The sequence below is a fragment of the Saimiri boliviensis genome, chromosome 10 (genome assembly GCF_048565385.1).
Source record: "Saimiri boliviensis isolate mSaiBol1 chromosome 10, mSaiBol1.pri, whole genome shotgun sequence".
Classification (NCBI taxonomy): domain Eukaryota; kingdom Metazoa; phylum Chordata; class Mammalia; order Primates; family Cebidae; genus Saimiri; species Saimiri boliviensis.
The window spans coordinates 20,010,568-20,028,728 of NC_133458.1; the positions used below are offsets into that span (position 1 = coordinate 20,010,568).

Consider the following 18,161-nt stretch of genomic DNA (forward strand, 5'->3'; position numbering starts at 1 on the left):
ATGGAAGCAAATAACTAGGAAAGATTTGATATCAGTCTATATATGAAATATTTAAAGGTGGAATATTTATGTAAGTTATATCTTCTTTTAGGAGGAGGAAAAAAGTCATTAGAAACTAGGTGTGAACATTTGGAATTTAGTTAGGTCTTCCTTTGCTAGGTATATGACTTTGGGGAAATTATTTAACCTTTCAGAGGAGTTTGCTTTCTTCATCTGCCAAATAGGCATAACAAGACATGTCTTTGAGGCAATGGTTTTTGACCATTGTGCTGTGACATAGAGGGACATAAGGATATTTTGCAATGACATCATTCTATGTTTTCTTGAGTATGAGATGAAAAGGATGGAAGGTTAGTGAGAATTATTGGATGTATGCACAACAGACTGTCTTTTCTTTGTCACAGGGTGAAGTCTTTCTAATGTAATAGCTAATAGTGTCTCATAGAGATAAAATATGTATTTGAATAGTAGACTGAGAAAATATAAAACGACAGTAAAAACCTACATATAGCATTATTTGTTCCACTTTCCATATTTTCTTCTTGTTATTTATCAGTATATGAGCTTATTCAAAGGAACATATTTTGCATGAAAATATGTGCCTTTGTATGTAAAGTTGGGAAAAGTTGAAAACTGCTATTCTAAAGGAATTATACAGTTTATTGCAGTAGTGTGTATATATACTCTGAAAAGCAGTATACGTTGTAAGGTACGCATTTTCATATGATTTGATGAGTTCCCAGAATGACTAACATGTTTCCCAGGAAGAAAAAGTAGAAAATTTAAAAATGAATTCTCTTCTAAATACAATAATATTTATTATGATCTTTCTGCAATGCAACCATAAGGCTTTGTATACTATTAATGTATCACATCCTAGGTTTTGGAAGTTTTAGTTGCTTACAACATGCAACTTTGACATTTACAATGTATACTTTTTTTATTAATTGGCATAGTTATTTATAAACTCATTTCAAGTTCTTAAATAAGTTGGAAGATGTTATGTTTGCTTCGTAGTTGACAGTACTGGAAAACCATCTTTAATGTCTAGAATTTGCTTACTAACTAAATTTTATTTGAAAATTGTTTGTTTAAAATTATAAGATTTCTTGGAACCAATTCTTTGAGAATACTCATGAAAATTTGGCTGTATTGAAACCAACTGGGAAAAAAAAAATGCAGGTGCTTGAGACAACTTGACCGCTAGCAAAACGATTATATTTAGATTGAAACTGATCCTAAAGAACTCTTTCAAAATTTGCAGGGAGCTTGGGAATGCTTTGCTCCTTTCTCCAAATGAGAAAGAAATGGGGAAATTCTGTGATAAGGGTATGAGGAAAGCAAATATGAGAGCAGGCTTTATACCTTTGATGTTGGAAAAAGTCTTTTGTTATGATGAGAGTTACTCTCTTTTGACTTTTGTCACCAGTGGGAAATGAGAAAGGAACATGAAAGACTTTTCCTTGATTTATCAAATGATGATAACCTTGCAGAAGCGCTACCTGATCAGAGAAGCGATGTACAAGTATTGTTATGGCCAAACTGGCCTGAGACCCTTGATTCCCAGGGCCATGTCTAAACTCCAGGAAGGCAGTGAATCTTAGAAGTTCAAAATCTGTATGAGATTAAACTGATAAGAACAAATCACAAGTGATGATAATACTAGTTTATAATAGATATCTTTTCAAAAGCTTGTGGTACATATACTTTTTTTATAAAAAGTCTTCAGGCCAGGCGTGGTAGCTCATGCCTATAATCCCAGCACTTTAGGAGGCCGAGGCGGGTGGATCACAAGGTCAAGAGATCGAGACCATCCTGGTCAACATGGTGAAACCTTGTCTCTACTAAAAATACAAAAATTAGCTGGGCATGGTGGCGCACGCCTGTAGTCCCAGCTACTCGGGAGGCTGAGGCAGGAGACTTACTTGAACCCAGGAGGTGGAGGTTGCGGTGAGCCAAGATCGTGCCATTGCACTCCAGCCTGGGTAACAAGAGCGAAACTCCGTCTCAAAAAAACAAACAAACAAAAAAAGTCTCCAAAATAATTAACATTTTGACAATAAAAACCGTCTCAAAAAAAAAAATCAATCATTATATTTGTGACTTGTTTGAATCAGATAGTGATGGTGGTGAATACTACTGCTTTAACTTGAGGTTTCTCTTTTCATTCTTTTAAGTGTTCATAAATCTTTTAACATTTACACCATCAGCCTAGATAACTAATAATCATTCAGTGTTAAGAATGGTAGTATTTCTTTTGATGGTGAGACCAGAGGAAAAAAATCATTTTAGTCAAATGGAGGGTTTGTTCTTATATTCAGTGCAAACAAAATCAAGCTTTGTACTCTGGTTCTCATAAAACTATAACCAGAATATATTTTTAATCATTGTGACCGGCATACTTAAGCAGAGATAGAGCAAGGAGAAAGAGGCCATGGTGTCTACTGTGGTCAAACTAGTTATCTTTGATAATTTTTTAGACTTGTGACTACTTCAAACCCTTTTTTCTGCTTTCATTGTTTCAGTGTGATGGAACAGATCTCACCCCAAAGATTCAGGAACTGAAGTTCCAGTGTATAGTATTTTTAAATATACCCAGGTAAGCTCTGTTTATATTGTTTCCTTGGTTTGATGTGAACTCTGACTTGAGGTTATCTGGTTTCATAACAGAAAAGTTTTAGCTGTAAACAATGAAGATCAGTTTTCTAAATGGGTTATTAAAGATTTCTAGGTTTGATAATTCATTCTCCGATTTGGTTGATTTAGTGTTCTTTGTGGTAGGTGGGTTTGTGTGTCACGTGACATGCATCATCTGTACTTACCCATCTTTAAGAAACTTACCCATCTTTAAGAAACCGTCTTGACTGACACGTCTTAATTTATTTCTAAATTACTGTTCTTCCCCTCCCCCCTCTAAGAATGAGATAATTGAAAAATTATTTTTGTTCTCAGTTTCCTAAAAACTGTTAAAAAACCATCCAGTCTGATTCGAGTTGGAATTCATTCAAAATTGTTGCCAGATGATTGCTTTCAAAAAATTGGATCAGTTAGAATACTGTTTTCTAGCCAGGATGTTAATTCCCATTGGTGCTATTATGCACCTCAGGAGAAAGGGATATTTAAGATAACTGGACTCGGAATAAACATGCTATTTCAGTGTCGTAAATTATGTTCTAGGCCTTGAAGCCAAGATTTTGGAAGGGATGGATCTATAACCATTTATTCGCCTGCCAAACAAGTCAGACACAAAATTTACAAATACACTGTATTTAGACTGAATTTAATTGAAATGAGAGTTGTATGTAAATCTGTGGCTAGGAAAACATATCATAGTCTCCTGATTATTCTTGGCAGAGTTCAGTATTGTCAGTCACAATTTTATTCCAGAAATATTTGCAGCTTAATTGAAGTAGAAGGCCTTGATTTTCAGAACGCATTGTTCACTTCTTTGCTTTTTTATTTATCTTGTCCTTCCCCCTCTCTTTTCTTGCTCGTGCCTCTTTCCCATCTGTATTCTCCTTCCTCTATTTCTCCAATTTCTTCAGTTTCCCTTCTTTCACTTTCTAATCTCTTATCTGTATCTCATCCCTTCTCCATTCTGTCTTGTGAGTACTTTTTTTTTTTTTTTTTTTACGGAGACAGAGTCTTGCTCTGTTGCCCATGCTGGAGAGCAGGGGTACAATCTTGGCTCACCACAGCCTCTGCCTCCTGGGCCCAAGTGATTCTGCTGCCGCAGCCTCCTGAATTGCTGGGACTACAGGCATGTGCCATCATGCCTGGCTAATTATTGTAGTTTTAGTAGAAACAGGGTGTCATTATATTGGCCAGGCTGGTCTCAAACGCCTGATCTCATGATCTGCCCGCCTCAGCCTCACAAAGTGCTGGGATTGCAGGTTTGAGCCACTGCGCCTGGCCCCTGTGAGTACTTCTTATTTTGCTTATGTATTAATGGTAAATGTTTCCCACTTCATTTCTCTGTCTATTTTCTACTGGCATGTATATGTCTTTTTTTTAAGACCAAATTCTGAAACCACCTATAGACAATTCATGATGTATCATAGAAAACAGACATACATGAATCATAGTGAGAAATATTATAAATAATGAATGAGGAGAAAGTTGGATACCACAGGCTACTTTTGTTGCAAAAATATGGCCCATTTTCACAGCTTGGTATTTTGTAGATGATAAGAAATGCATTTTCTTTTCTATTGGAAGGTGTGTACCAAGAATGGAAAACTGCTTTTATGTTTAATAAACATCAGGTCTAACTTCAGACTAACTCCTCATGGTAGTCGTGAGAAGGATGGGACATACTTACTTCTGTCTCTAATCTTCTCTGGCAGATATTGTGCTGGCACAATGCCCTGGGGAAACCCAGGAGATCACCATGATTTCGAACCTCAGCGTCATGATGATGGCTATATTGAAGTCATTGGATTTACCATGGCCTCTTTGGTGAGCAACACAACTCTTTTATTAAAATGAAAAGTATTTTATGTAATGTATATAGTCACAGACTACATACATCACATAATTAAAATGAAATGTATATATTAAATAATTAAAATAAAATTTACATATTGAAATATATTGATGAACTGTATGTAGTCGCAGAGTCTATTCAGTTCACAGGACTTTAGTATAACTTTTTCTCTTGCTTTGTCAAATTACAAACTTTATGAATTATAGAGTTGCTCAGGAAAAAAACAGAAAAAGTCGTCGTTTATGTCACTAATGAAACTGATGCATGTTTGCTTGAACCTCAAGAATAAATGAGTATCACTTTTTATTTTTCCTGATTAATTTTCTAACACAATGAGAAGTTTTCATGGTAATTAAAAATATTACACTGGGCTGGATGCAGTGGCTCACGCCTATAATCCCAGTACTTTGGGAGGCCAAGGTGGGTGGATCACCCGAGGTCAGGAGTTTGAGACCAGCCTGACCAACATGGCAAAACCCCGCCTCTACTAAAAATACAAAAATTAGCCAGGCATGGTGTACATGCCTGTAATCCCAGCTACTGGGGAGGCTGACGCAGGAGAATCACTCAAACCCAGGAGGCCGCCGAAATTGTTCCATTGTACTACAGCCTGGGCTACCAGAGCAAAACTCTGTCTCAAAACAAACAAACAAAAATTACATCATAGAAACATCCCAGCATTGGTGAATTGGCACAGAAGCCATAATATTTTATACTTTTTTTGATCACTAAGGACTTTTGTATTTAGGTAAAAAGGAAACATAGAACTGTAGCAACTTGTGGATATCCGTCTTACTTATGAATAAGATGGACATCTCTATTATCACAAAAATCTGAATATATGAAGACACCATTATTGTGATACTAGTGAATACTCAGGTGCCACACTCTTGAGATCACCTTGTATTTTAATTTTGTTTGCTTGCATTAAGGAAGGAAATTTATAGTGTAAGTATATTTTCAAGCAGGTTTTAGCCGTGCATTTCTACTTATTATTAAATGATGCCTTCAGTTAAAATTATGCTTAGTTATTTGTGTGTAAATCAGGCCATACTGAATTTGTAATGCAAATAAAAACAAAGCTTCTGCTTGTCACCTTTGGTTGGCACATGGTTTGTGCTGTACCTTATGCATGAAAGAAAGAAGGTTGTATTTCTTGTTCTAAACAAAGCAAAATAGGTCTTTTACTCATCTTTTCAATTCCAAATAATTCTTCCTCAACCACCTTGAATTAGTGAAGTTTAACAGAAAAATCTATTGTGCTTATGGCAAGAATCTTCATCACATGATTTTGTGATGGCCCTTGTTAAATCATCTCTAGAATAAAATAGTTGTCATGGTAGAAAATGTTGGACTGGGATTGACTTACTTTCCAATGTCGTAACACACATATAGCTGCTTATTTCCAGTACTTTTTATGTTTATTGCAAGTGAAGACACAAGCCAAGAACAAATAGGATTAAGTTCAAGAAGGGTACATGCAAGGAAGAATTCTTGGAGGCGACAAAATCATGCCCATATGTGATGGAAAAAACTCTCTAAACTGTCTATACATGGTTTATTTCTTCTTTGTTCACTGATCTAGTGAACATTTATTGAGTAGTTATCATGCACCAGAGCCTCCTAGTCCTGCCTGTGTGGTAGAAGGCTCTTGGGGATTGTTTACGCGATGATGATCCCTTACCTATGCCTGGAAGGCCAAGGGGAATATTCAGTATTTCCCCATTGCTCTTAGGATCAAAATCTCTGTCCTTACTTGGCCTGTAAGATCGAGGTTCTGTCTGGTTCTCTATCCTTCCCTGCTCTCATCTTTGCTTTCTAGCTCAAGTAGCTGACAAGTGAAGCAGAGCATGGAACCTCTCTTGCTTCTTTTGTACCACAAAGCCATTGCACATGTGCTCTCTCTCTAAAATATTCTTCAACTGTTTCTTCTATGCCTTCTCAGGCCAAATCTATGTCTGGTTCTTCTTATAGCCCTTTCTGGTTTTGGTGTTTTTATTTTTTTAACAAATGTATAATTAGTATAATTTTTATTATACTAATTCATATATTTACTGTAATAATTAGAATATTATACTCATTATACAGGAGTAATACTGAAACTAGGTAATTAACAGAGAGTTGGATGGAGGGCTCTTTTGCAAATAGTGTACTAGGTTTATGAGAAACCAATCCTTGAGCTGAAGATAAAAAGGCAAAGAAGCAGTCACCAGTACTAGAAAGAGAACTACTTGGAAAGGGTTACCTAATAGGAGTGATATTTACAAAGAGGAAGCAACTAAACCTTTGCTCACCTGGCAGGGAGCATGCCAGGTACTTAAATACAGCGACTTCCCTCTTCACCTTGACCTCCAGATCTTCTGCTGGTGGCTCTATCTGGAGAAGTCTAACCAGAAGCAGAAGACACGTGAGCCTCTGATGCAGTCCAAATGGGTCAGCCTCAAAGGGCAGGAAAAGGGGCAGGGAAGGCTGGAGAGGCAGCACAGGCAGTAAATGGTGGATACCCATCACTCCACTGTGGGTGGCCAGTCCACAACAGGGAGGCTGCAGCATGCAGGTGGCAATGCGTGATGTGACTGACTGAATTTTCCCAGGAGAAGAAGAATGGAACTTGGCATTCTGGAAAAAGGAAAATTTACAAACATTTGGAAGTAGGAGGAATCATAGTGCTTTGTGGGAACTGTAAGTAGTTTCATGTAATTTAAACGTAGGTGAAAAGAGAGTGATCTCAGGTGGTGCTAAAGAAGTGAGTAAGGGCCAGATCACCACAGCACTGATTTAGGAGTGCTTACGCTATTCAGCGTTCTTGGGGAGTTAAATATTTTTTAAAATAAATATTTATATGTGAAGATTTCAGTATAAAAATAGACAATACAACAAATTCCCAAGTGTCATCACTCAACTTTTGTAATTTTCAATTTACGGACGGACAATCTTACATTTGTCCCACTTACAGCCTCTTCCATTATATTATTCTGGAGCAAATCGTAGACATTTCATGCATATAATATATTTCATATAGATATCATATGCATAGCATATATATCATTTTATTGATCAGTAATTTGGAATGGACTTTTAAAAGATATTTTCTGTTATAAACACAACCACAATAACACACCATTTAAAAAAATGAAAATAATAGTACCTGAATATCACTAAATATTTACTCAGAGCTTGAATTTCCAATTGTCTCACAAAAGTCATTTATTTTCTTATGCAGTTTCTTTGAGTCAAAATCCAAATAAAATTCACCCATTGTGATTGGTTGATATGACTTTAAACTCTCCTTAGTTTCCCCTTCAACTAATCCCCTTTTATTTATTGAAGAAACTGGTCAATTGTCCTGTCAAGTTTCAGAGTCTGGATTTTGCTGATAGGATTCCTGAAGCATTTATTAAAACGTGCTTTTTTCTTTCTTTTTTCTGTATTTGATAGTTGGATCTACATATGCTATATACATTTTTCCCCAAATCTACTTTGAAAGCAGTATTTTCTTTTTCTAAAAGAGAATATATAATGTCTGGTTTTCTTTCTCCTTTTTCATGTTGGTGGATATTGATGGTCAATGTCTGGATCTAGCAATCATTAAAGGTTGTAAAATAATGATACCCTAATTCTTTTATTTTTGAGTTGGAGTTTAACTCTTGTTGCCCAGGCTGGAGTGCAATGGTGTGATCTTGGCTCACTGCATTCTGGGATGAACCTCCCGGGTTTAAGTGATTCTCCTGCCTTAGCCTCCCAAGTAGCTGGGATTACAGGCCCCTGCCACCATGCCAGGCTAATTTTATGTGCATATATATTTGTACTTTAGGTTCTGGGGTACATGTGCAGATCATACAGAGTTGTTGCATAGGTACATATATAGCAAGGTGGTTTGCTGCCTTCCTCCGCCTATCACCTATATCTGGTATTTCTCCAATGTTATCCCTCCCCACCTTGCTGTTGTCTTTCCCCTAGTCCCGCCCAACTGACCACAGTGTGTGATGCTCCCCTCCCTGTGTCCACATGCTCTAATTGTTCAACACCCACCGATGAGTGATACCATGTGGTGTTTGATTTTCTGTTCCTGTGTCAGTTTACTGAGAATGATGGCTTCCAGATTCATCCATGTCCCTATGAAGGACATGGACTCATCATTTTTTATGGCTGCGTAGTATTTCATGGTATATATGTGCCATATTTTCTTTATCCAGTCTATTGTCAATGACATTTGGGTTGGTTCCAGGTCTTGGCTATTGTAAACAGTGCCACAGTGAACATACGCGTGCATGTGTCTTCATAGTAGAACAATTTATGATTCTTTGGGTGTATACCCAATAATGGGATTGCTGGATCAAATGGTATTTCTATTTCTATGTCCTTGAGGAATCACCACATTGTATTCCACAATGGTTGCCCTAATTTGCACTTCTACCAACAGTGTAAACGTGTTCCTATTTCTCCACATCCTCTCCAGCATCTATTGTCTCCAGATTTTTTTTTTTTTTTTGAGACGGAGTTTCGCTCTTGTTACCCAGGCTGGAGTGCAATGGCGCGATCTTGGCTCACCGCAACCTCCGCCTCCCAGGTTCAGGCAATTCTCCTGCCTCAGCCTCCTGAGTAGCTGGGATTACAGGCACGTGCCACCATGCCCAGCTAATTTTTTGTATTTTTAGTAGAGACGGGGTTTCACCATGTTGACCAGGATGGTCTCGATCTCTCGACCTCGTGATCCACCCGCCTCGGCCTCCCAAAGTGCTAGGATTACAGGCTTGAGCCACTGCGCCCGGCCTTGTCTCCAGATTTTTTAATGATTACCATTCTAACTGGTGTGAGATGGTATTTTAAATGTGGTTTTGATTTGCATTTCTCTAATGAACAATGATGATGAGCACTTTTTCACATATTTTTTGGCCTTATACATGTCTTCTTTTGTAAAATATCTGTTCATATCCTTCACCCAATTTTGAATAGGTTTTTTTTTTTTTTTTCTTATAAATCTGTTTTAGTTCTTTGTAGATTCTGGATATTAGCCCTTTGTCAGATGGATAGGTTGCAAAACTTTTTTACCATTCTGTTGGTTGCCAGTTTGCTCTAATGATTGTTTCCTTTGCTATACAGAAGCTCTGGAGTTTAATTAGATCCCATTTGTCTATTTTGGCCTTTGTCACCATTGCTTTTGGTGTTTTAGCCATGAAGTCCTTGCCTATGCCTTTGTCCTGAATGGTTTTGCCTAGGCTTTCTTCTAGGGTTTTTATGGTGTTAGGTCTTATGTTTAGATCTTTAATCCATCTGGAGTTAATTTTAGTGTAAGGTGTCAGGAAGGGGTCCAGTTTCTGCTTTCTGCACATGGCTAGCCAGTTTTCCCAACACCATTTATTAAACAGGGAGTCCTTTCCCCATTGCTTGTTTTTGACACGTTTGTCAAAGATCACATGATTGTAGATAAGTGTTGTTGCCTCCAAGGCCTCTGTTCTGTTCCATCGGTCTATGTCTCTGTTTTGGCACCAGGACCATGCTGTTTTAATTACTGTGGCCTTGTATAGTTTGAAGTCAGGCAGCATGATGCCTCCAGCTTTGTTCTTTTTGCTTAGGATTGTTTTGGTTATGCAGGCTCTCTTTTGGTTCCATATGAAGTTTGAAGTGGTTTTTTCCAGTTCTGTGAAGGTCATTGGAAGCTTGATGGGGATAGTGTTGAATCTATAAATTACTTTGGGCAGTATGGCCATTTTCATGATGTTGATTCTTCCCAACCATGAGCATGGAATGTTTTTCTATCTGTTTGTGTCCTCTCTTACTTTATTGAGCAGTGGTTTGTAGTTCTCCTTGAAGAGGTCCTTTACATCCTTTGCCAGTTATATTCCTAAGTATTTTATTCTCTATGTAGCAATTGTGAATGGGAGTTCACTTTTGATTTGGCTCTCTGTCTGTTATTGGTGTATAAAAACGCTTGTGATTTCTGCACATTGATTTTGTTTCCTGAGACTTTGCTGAATTTGCTTGTCAGTTTCAGGAGATTTTGGGCTGAGATGATGGGGTCTTCTAAATATACAACCATGTCATCTGCAAATAGAGACAATTGGCTTCCTCTTTTCCTAATTGAATACCTTTATGTCTTTTTCTTGCCTGATTGCTCTGGATAGAACTTTCAATACTATATTTAATCAGAGTGGTGAGAGAGGACATCCTTGTCTTGTGCCAGATTTAAAAGGGAATGCTTCCAGTTTTTACTCTTCCAGTTTAGTATGATATTGGTTGTGGATTTGCCATGAATAGCTTTTATTATTTTTTGATGTGTTCCATTGATACCTAGTTTATTGAGTGATTTTAGCATAAAGGGCTGTTGAATTTTGTCAAAGACCTTCTTTGCATCTATTGAGATAATCATGTGGTTTTTGGTTTTGGTTCTGTTTATGTGATGGATTATGTATATAGACTTATGTATGTTGAACCAGCCTTGCATCCCCTGGATGAAGCCTACTTGAATGAATAAGCTTTTTGATTTGCTGTTGTATTCTGTTTGCCAGTATTTTATTGAAGATTTTTGTGTCAATGTTCATCATGCTTATTGGCCTGAAGTTTTCTTTTTTAGTTGTGTCTCTGCCCAGTTTTGGTATTAGGATGATGTTGGTCTCATAAAATGAGTTGGGGAGGATTCCCTCTTTTTGTATTATTTAACATAGTTTCAGAAGGAATGGTACCAGCTCCTCTTTTACATCTGGTAGAATTCAGCTGTAAACCCGTCTGGACCTGGGCTTCTTTTAGTTGGTAAGCTATTAACTGCTGCCTCAACTTAAGTCCTTGTTATTGGTCTCTTCAGGGTTTCAACTTCTTCCTGGTTTAGTCTTGGGAGAGCACAAGTGTCCAGGAATTTATCCATTTCTTCCATATTTACTGGTTTGTGTGCACAGAGTTGTTTGTAGTAATCTCTGATGATAGTTTGTATTTCTGTGGAATCAGTGGTGATGTTCCCTTTATCGTTTTTTATTGCATCTATTTGATTATTCTCTCTCTTCTTTTTTATCAGTCTGGCTAGCAGTCTATCTGTTCTGTTGATCTTTTTGAAAAACTAGCTCCTGTATTTTTTATTTTTTATTTTTTGAAGGTTTTTTTTGTGTCTCTATCTCCTTCAGTTCTGCTCTCCTCTTAGTTATTTCTTGTCTTCTGCTAGCTTTTGAGTTTTTTTGATCTTGCTCCTCTAACTCTCAATTTTGATGGTAAGGTGTCGATTTTAGACCTTTCCTTGCTCCTCATATGGGCATTTATTGGTATGAATTTCCCTCTAGACATTGCTTTAAATGTGTCCCAGAGATTCTGGTATGTTGTGTGTTCATTCTCATTGGTTTAGAACAGGCATCCCCAAACTACGGCCCGCGGGCCGCATGCAGCCCCCTGAGGCCATTTATCCGGCCCCCTGCCGCACTTCAGGAAGGGGCACCTCTTTCATCGGTGGTCAGTGAGAGGAGCACAGTATGTGGCAGCCCTCCAATGGTCTGAGGGACAGTGAACTGGCCCCCTGTGTAAAAAGTTTGGGGACGCCTTGTTTAGAAGAACATCTTTATTTCTGCCTTCATTTCATTGTTTATCCAGTCAACATTCAGGAGCCAGTTGTTCATTTTCCATGAAGTTATGCGGTTTTGAGTTTGTTTCTTAATCCTGAGTTCTAATTTGATTACTCTGTGGTCTGAGAGACTGTTATGATTTCCATTCTTTTGCATTTGCTGAGGAGTGATTTACTTCCAATTATGTGGTTGATTTTAGAGTAAGTGTGATGTGGTGCTAAGAAGAATGTATGTTGTGTGGATTTGGGGTTGAGAGTTCTGTAAATGTCCATTAAGTTCACTTGGTCCAGATCTGCGTTCAAGTCCTAGATTTCCTTGTTGATTTTCTGTCTCACTGATGTGTCCAGTATTGACAGTGGAGTGTTAATGTCTCCCATTATTACTGTACGGGAGTCTAAGTTTCTTTGTAGGTCATTAAGGACTTGCTTTATGTATCTGAGTGCTCCTGTATTGGGTGCATATATATTTAGGATAGTTAGTTCTTCTTGTTGTATTGATTCTTTTACCATTATGTAGTCTCCTTGTCTCTTTTGATCTTTGTTGGTTTAAAGTCCATTTTATCAGAGACTAGGATTGCTACCCCTGCTTTTTTTTTTGCTCTCCATTTGCTTGGTAAATCTTCTTCCATCCCTTTATTTTGAGTCTATGTGTGTCTTTGCACATGAGATGGGTCTCCTGAATATAGCACACTGATGGTTCTTGGCTTTTTATCCAATTTGTCAGTCTGTGTCTTTTGATTGGGGCATTTAGTCCATTTACATTTAATGTTAATATTATGTGTGAATTTAATCCTGCCGTTTTATTGCTAGTTAGTCGTTTTGCCCTTTGGTTGGTGTAGTATCTTCATTGCATCATTGGTCTTTACCATTTGATTCTTTTTTGCAGTGGCTGGTACTGTTTTTCCCTTTCTGTGTTTAGTGCTTCCCTCAGGAGCTCTCTTGTAGGGCAGGTCTGGTAGCAACAAAAATCTCTCAGCAATGCCTTGTCCATAAAGGATTTCATTTCTTCATCACTTATGAAGCTTAGTTTGACTGGACGTGAAATTCTAGGTAGAAAGTTCTTTGCTTTAAGGATGTTGAATATTGGCCCACCCTCTCTTTTGGCTTGTAGGGTTTCTGCCGAGAGATCCGCCATGAGTCTGATGTGCTTCCCTTTGTGAGTGACCCTGACCTTTCTCTCTGGTTGCTCTCAGTATTTTTTCCTTCGTTTCTACCCTGGTGAATCTAACGATTATGTGCCTTGGGCTTGCTCTTCTAGAGGAGTATCATTGTGATGTTCTCTGTATTTCCTGTATTTGAATGTTGGCCTGCCTTGCAAGGTTGGGGAAATTCTCCTGGATAATATCCTGAAGAGTGTTTTCCAGCTTGGATTCATTTTCCCTGTCATCTTCTGGTACACTGATCAAGCATAGATTGGGTCTTTTCACATAACCTAATATTTCTTGAAGGCTTTGTTCATGTCTTTTCACTCTTTGTTCTCTTTTCTTGCCTTCTTGTTTTGTTTCACTGAGTTGATTTTCAATCTCTAATATCCTTTCTTCTGCTTGATCTATTTGGCTCTTGAAACTTGTGTATGCTTCACAAAGATCTTCTGCTGTGTTTTTCAGCTCTGTCAAGTCGTTTATATTCTTCTCTAAGCTGGTTATTCTAGTTAGCATTTTGTCTAACTTTTTTTTCAAGGTTTTTAGTTTCTCTGCATTGGGTTAGAACATGTTCCTTTAACTCAGATAAGTTTGTTATTATTCACCTTCTGAAGCCTGCTTCTGTCAGTTCATCAAATTCGTTCTTCGTCCAGCTTTGTTCCCTTAGTGAGGAGTTGCGATTTGTGAGGAGTTCCCTTTGTTCCCTGGTGAGGAGTTGCGATCTCATGATGGGGGAGAGGTGTTCTGGTTTTTGATGGTCTCATTCTTCTTGTGCTGGTTTTTTCCCATCTCACTGGATTTATATAGTTTTGATCTCAGGTAGCTGCTTGGGGAGGAGGACTTTCCTTTGTCTGCCTGCAGAGGCACTGCTGGGCTGCCACGGGTTCATTGGAGAGTCTGGGTCTTTTATTTACTCAGGGAAGTTAGGCCGGCCTCTGCAATGGTGGCTGCCCCTCCCCCCAGACGAGCTGGATGTTCCCGTGGCTCTCTAGGTGCGAAACTCGGGGTGAAAATCTTTTTCAGTCTGCTGGGCTTTGTCGAGGGGAGTTGGTTGGGTTGGGGGGGGAACCCATCCTGCCGTACTGGCTGCTTCCCTGGTTTTAGTTCCCCTTCCCTCTGTGGGGAGGGTAGATCCATTGGGTTGGCTTTCGCATCAGCTAGTGCTTCCGCCTTGCTATGCTGACAGCCCCCGGGGCGCGGGTGGAACCTGCTTTGTTTAGGCAGCTCACTGAGGCTTTTCAGCCCGGTGAAGATCTCCTGTTCTGTGGGTTGCAGAGGGCTTGGGTGGAGCACTGTATCCAAACCGAAGTCCCAGAGGGGGAGATTCCCTGGTCCTCTGGTCAGTTGCACGCTCCTCCTGGGTGGGACAGTACCCTGCCTTGCCTCAACTTGCCCTATTTGGTTTATACCCACTGTCCAACCAGATCCACAAAATGAACCTGGTACCTTGTTTCGAATTGTGGAGACCACTCGGTTTCTGTGTCTCTCTCGCTGGGAGCTGCTTTCTGGAGCTGCCTCTTATTCGAACACCTTGGGATCCTCTGGCTAATTTTATATTTTTAGTACAGATGGGTTTCACCATGTTGGTCAGGCCGGTCTCAAACTACTGACCTTAAGTTATCCACCTGCCTTGGCCTCCCAAAATGCTGGGGTTACAGGCATGAGCCACCATACCCAGCCTGATATTCTAATTCTCTCCTTCTTCATTTACTACTTGGAATATTTCTATAAAGAGAAATTTCACCTCATTTACTGTTTGATTACTTAGTCATATAGTTTGAGCTGGAAAGGCTGAATAAGTGATTCTTTTTCTTTCTTTATACGTTTTCGAATACTGAGTTGGTTCACTAGCATCCTCCAATGGTGACTTTGGTTTTAAATGGCCTTAGTTTTTGAACAACAATCTCATGAAATATTGGGATTTAGCTTCCTCTAGTATTTGCTTGGGCTTGTGACGACTTTGATGGTTGAATACAGTGGAAGTAACACTGTGTACCTTCTTAGTCTGGGTCATAAAAGGTGTATGCAATGTAAGGGAAATTTGAGTGCTAGTGATGATGTCTAATTAATAGGAATTTTTAAAATTCAAGGTAATACTTGGCTCAACTGTCTCTCTGCTTCCATTCCTTCAGTGTCAATCACATTCATTTATTGAATACTTACTGAATCCACTAATACTGCATCCCTAAGTGGCATGCTACTGGGTAAAACTGTCAAGAAATGAACCAAAAGAAAAGCCCTGTCCTCAGGGTGTTCATAGTTTGGTGTTTTCAAGGGGACAAAGGAGTAAACAATCATCATCTCAGGTAGTGAATTCTAAGAGAAAGACCAGGGTGAGAGTGTAAAGAATTGAAATGAGAACAGTGTTTGTAAAATGGGGATGTCAGCAATAATCTCACAGAGAAGTGAGAGTCCCTGGGAGTGGAATTGCCAGGTGAACATGACCATCAGGGAATTAGCCTAAGAGACCACTGTATCCTAGGAGAGGGTTCCCATGGTGGCTCCCAGTGTTGACACAGAGTCAATGAAGCTGTGGATGTGGAGAAAGACAGAGCATAGACAAAGTTCTTTAAGCTGTCAACAGGAAGGCTGAAAGATAGGGTGAAACAAAGTTAGATTTGTGCTTTAGAAAAGTTACGTGGATGACATTGTAGGAGACAACAAGAATTTACAACTGGAAGCAGGTAGATAAACCAGAATGCTGGCACCTGAGTCCAGGTGCAGAAACGAGAAGGCCTGGCTGGGCGCAGTGGCTCACGCCTGTAATTCCAGCACTTTGAGAGGCCGAGGTGGGCAGATCACCTGAGGTTGGAGTTTGAGACCAGCCTGGCCAACATGGTGAAACCCCATCTCTACTAAAAATACAAAAAATTAGCTGGGCATGGTGGCAGGTGCCTGTAGTCCCAGCTACTTGGGAGGCTGAGGCAGGAGAATTGCTTAAACCTGGGAGGTGCAGGTTGCAGTGAGCCAAGATCATGCCATTGAACTCTAGCCTGGACAACAGGAGTGAAACTCCCTCTCCAAAAAAAAAAAAAAATCAAAGAAAGAAAAAGAAAAAAGAAAAGACCTGCAAGCCTGAAGTAAGAAAGTACCAATGAAGATAGAAGGGGCTGGTGAATTCAAGAGAGTTGTTTGGACATAGTGACTTATTGTGAAGGGCACAAAAGGAAGGGTATACCCAAATTCCAGGGGGCTAACATAGACATCTAGGTAAAGGATAAATGTATTAAATGAGATAGAAAACATAAAAGAGCGACTATCTCAGAAGAAATACGCTGTTTTAGCTGTTTTAAATTCAAAATCTCTGTAAGACATCTAAAGGAATATAGAAGTGGGCAATTTGAAACATAGAGTTCAGGAGATCTTTCTAGGATGGAGAGATTGTTTTGGAGAGGGAGGGGTTCTGCCAAATCTTTTTATTCTCCTCCTATCATTTGTAGGAAAAAGAGAAACAATAGCCTGTGGGAGTTGGCAAAAAGGAAATGGAATACTAAAATTATGTCAATTATTTTTTCTCTTTACATCATGTGAATAAGGTAATCCATATACAACATCAGCTAGCATCAAATGCATGATTGAATCTCAGATTCCAGTGACTCTAGTTGCTTCCAAGATAGAGAATCCTATCTAAGAAAAGCAGAATTAAATGGTGTTTAAGCTGTATAGTTTTGAACATCCTATGCTCTCTAAATGTGTACTGGTATATATTTCTCTATTGTCAGACACATTTTATCTTACTGCTTGCTACTCACATAGTAGTCCAGTGTTGTGTTTTTTTTCATTCAGGATGAAAGAATCTAATTTGCAGTCTTCAATTGTACATTTCTTGAAGTAGTATATTGATTATATTTCTAAGAAGGTAAATTATTTGAAAATTCAAACATTAAGATTATTACATAAACAGAAGAATGTAGTTATTTGGGTATATGTGTATATACTTTTGTATATTTAATATAGCTGCTATACAATTAAAAACATAACCCGTAGGTCAAGCTTTTTAGAAACAAACTATTTTCTTAGAAGTTGTTATATGTGAAGTAATTAAAGGCTATAAACTTTTAAAATCATGAAATACACCAATAAATATATTTGTACATTGCTTACGATTTAAGTAAAATCCAAAAAATAAAAAATTCAGAGTGGCACTTTAATAAGAGAGCTTTGAAATAGAATTACTGGAATGTGAAAAACGACTGTTTCTTTTAGGCTCTTTATCTTGTAATTGCAAATTTCAAAGCAGAAGTCTTCAATTTATTTTACTGGTTGAAATGTTTTCCTACTAATTAAGATGACTGGGTGCTGGGTAACCTGATTACCTTTCTCGATTTTACAAAGACCATAATCAGACATTTTAATTTGTATTTATTTCGGCCACAATTTTCTGCCATTATAGTTTCGACCCTTTCATGTTGAGTTTGTTTCTAAGTAATTTAAAACTTCTCAAGACAGTTCAAAGCATTATTCAGTTAGAGGAATTGGGAACCTAATTTGCCATTCAGTATGAAATCCAAATATTTCAGTCTTGTAAACTTTAAAGAAAGCACGGTCAGCTTTCTTTTTGTTAATTGAAATTAAAAAGTGCATCTTTCTCTATAGTTAGGAATTAGGAAAGCAAGAGGTTATTCAGTAAGCAAAAAGTACATGGAGAAATTCTCAGGGTTGAAGTTTTACATTTACCATATATCTTTGTTTTAAGAAGAAAGGGAATATTAAATGTTCATTTTTATAATATACGTAAGAACTAAAGTAAAAATATCAGTTACAATTTTATGACCATAAATAGCTATTTATATCTGATATGTTCCTTTCTAATTGCTTAATTTTTACATTTTAAAAAATACAGGAAACCGTGTTTTAAGGAAAACCCATACTACAAATGGCTACCTACTTTTTTATTGTATAAATGTATACTAATTTATGCAATAATTATTCTTTTATGCAAAGTTTCCTTTATGAAGCTTTTAGGTTTCTGATGTTTTGTATTGCAGAT

The 18,161-nt window shown here is 38.1% G+C and overlaps 1 protein-coding gene across 6 annotated transcripts in view; it reads left to right on the forward strand.

Annotated features, from left to right (window-relative positions):
• The window catches only part of DGKI (diacylglycerol kinase iota), a 468,091-nt gene that overhangs the window by 282,699 nt on the left and 167,231 nt on the right, over nt 1-18,161 (forward strand). For all 6 annotated transcript variants that reach the window (XM_010340506.3, XM_039472800.2, XM_074379024.1 and 3 more), the window contains exons 18-19: nt 2,526-2,599; nt 4,347-4,458. In XM_010340506.3, the coding sequence (XP_010338808.2) occupies nt 2,526-2,599; nt 4,347-4,458 (186 nt within the window). The remainder of the gene's footprint in view (nt 1-2,525; nt 2,600-4,346; nt 4,459-18,161) is intronic.